Source organism: Calidris pugnax, unplaced genomic scaffold (genome assembly GCF_001431845.1).
Source record: "Calidris pugnax isolate Ruff unplaced genomic scaffold, ASM143184v1 scaffold2590, whole genome shotgun sequence".
Classification (NCBI taxonomy): Eukaryota; Metazoa; Chordata; class Aves; order Charadriiformes; family Scolopacidae; genus Calidris; species Calidris pugnax.
The window spans coordinates 25,094-27,258 of NW_015092690.1; the positions used below are offsets into that span (position 1 = coordinate 25,094).

The 2,165-nt window shown below is 69.9% G+C and overlaps 1 protein-coding gene across 1 annotated transcript; it reads left to right on the forward strand.

The window, feature by feature from the left end:
• The first annotated feature begins 41 nt into the window (after positions 1–41).
• LOC106900547 (mucin-2-like) lies at positions 42–2,158 on the forward strand. Its single transcript, XM_014962637.1, has 2 exons — positions 42–1,242; positions 1,282–2,158. Exons 1-2 carry the CDS (start codon positions 344–346, stop codon positions 1,289–1,291), a joined length of 909 nt encoding a protein of 302 aa, XP_014818123.1. The 5' UTR covers positions 42–343; the 3' UTR covers positions 1,292–2,158.
• The last annotated feature ends 7 nt before the right edge of the window (positions 2,159–2,165 follow it).

The following is a 2,165-nucleotide window of genomic DNA, read 5'->3' on the forward strand; positions in this document are numbered from 1 at the left end:
CGGGGACCCCCAGCCCCACAGAGACACTGAGGGGGACCCCCAGCCCCACGGAGACAGCGAGGAGGACCCCCAGACCCACGGAGAGAGCAAGGGGGGGAACGAGGACCCCTAGACCCATGGGGACAGCAAAGGGGACCCCCAGCCCCATGGGGACAGCGAGGAGGAGGATGAGGACCCCCAGCCCCACTGAGACACCAAGAGGGACCCCCAGCCCCATGGAGAAAGCAAGGGGGACCCTCAGCCCCACGGAGACACCGAGGAGGACCCCTAGACCCATAACAACAGCGAGGGGGGGACGAGGACCCCCAGCCCCACGGAGACACCAAGAGGGACCCCCAGTCCCATGGAGACAGCGAGGGGGGGAGCGAGGACCCCCAGCCCCACAGAGACACCGAGGGGGGGGATGAGGACCCCCAGCCCCACGGAGACAGTGACGGGGACCCCCAGCCCCACAGAGACACTGAGGGGGACCCCCAGCCCCACGGAGACAGCGAGGAGGAGGATGAGGACCCCTAGACCCATAGAGACAGTGACGGGGGGGACAAGGACCCCCAGCCCCATGGGGACTACGAGGGGGATCCCCAGCCCCACGGAGACAGCGAGGAGGACCCCTAGACCCATAACGACAGTGAGGGGGGGAATGAGGACCCCCAGCCCCATGGGGACACCGAGGGGGGGGACGAGGACCCCCAGCCCCACGGAGACACCGAGGGGGGGGACGACGACCCCCAGCCCCACGGAGAAGGCGAGGGGGACCCCTAGACCCATAACGACACCGAGGGGGACCCCCAGCCCCATGGGGACAGCGAGGGGGAGGATGAGGACCCCCAGCCCCACGGGGACAGCAACGGGGACCCCCAGCCCCACGGAGACAGCGAGGGGGGGGATGAGGACCCCCAGCCCCACGGAGACAGCGAGGAGGACCCCCAGACCCACGGAGAGAGCAAGGGGGGGAACGAGGACCCCTAGACCCATGGGGACAGCAAAGGGGACCCCCAGCCCCATGGGGACAGCGAGGAGGAGGATGAGGACCCCCAGCCCCACTGAGACACCAAGAGGGACCCCCAGCCCCATGGAGAAAGCAAGGGGGACCCTCAGCCCCACGGAGACACCGAGGAGGACCCCTAGACCCATAACAACAGCGAGGGGGGGACGAGGACCCCCAGCCCCACGGAGACACCAAGAGGGACCCCCAGTCCCATGGAGACAGCGAGGGGGGGAGCGAGGACCCCCAGCCCCACAGAGACACCGAGGGGGGGGATGAGGACCCCCAGCCCCACGGAGACAGTGACGGGGACCCCCAGCCCCACAGAGACACTGAGGGGGACCCCCAGCCCCACGGAGACAGCGAGGAGGAGGATGAGGACCCCTAGACCCATAGAGACAGTGACGGGGGGGACAAGGACCCCCAGCCCCATGGGGACTACGAGGGGGATCCCCAGCCCCACGGAGACAGCGAGGAGGACCCCTAGACCCATAACGACAGTGAGGGGGGGAATGAGGACCCCCAGCCCCATGGGGACACCGAGGGGGGGGACGAGGACCCCCAGCCCCACGGAGACACCGAGGGGGGGGACGACGACCCCCAGCCCCACGGAGAAGGCGAGGGGGACCCCTAGACCCATAACGACACCGAGGGGGACCCCCAGCCCCATGGGGACAGCGAGGGGGAGGATGAGGACCCCCAGCCCCACGGGGACAGCAACGGGGACCCCCAGCCCCACGGAGACAGCGAGGGGGGGGATGAGGACCCCCAGCCCCACGGAGACAGCGAGGAGGACCCCCAGACCCACGGAGAGAGCAAGGGGGGGAACGAGGACCCCTAGACCCATGGGGACAGCAAAGGGGACCCCCAGCCCCATGGGGACAGCGAGGAGGAGGATGAGGACCCCCAGCCCCACTGAGACACCAAGAGGGACCCCCAGCCCCATGGAGAAAGCAAGGGGGACCCTCAGCCCCACGGAGACACCGAGGAGGACCCCTAGACCCATAACAACAGCGAGGGGGGGACGAGGACCCCCAGCCCCACGGAGACACCAAGAGGGACCCCCAGTCCCATGGAGACAGCGAGGGGGGGAGCGAGGACCCCCAGCCCCACAGAGACACCGAGGGGGGGGATGAGGACCCCCAGCCCCACGGAGACAGTGACGGGGACCCCCAGCCCC

Coding starts and splice junctions, on each gene's coding strand:
- LOC106900547 (XM_014962637.1), top strand. CDS start 344: ATGGAGACAGCGAGGGGGGGAGCGAGGACCCCCAGCCCCACAGAGACA.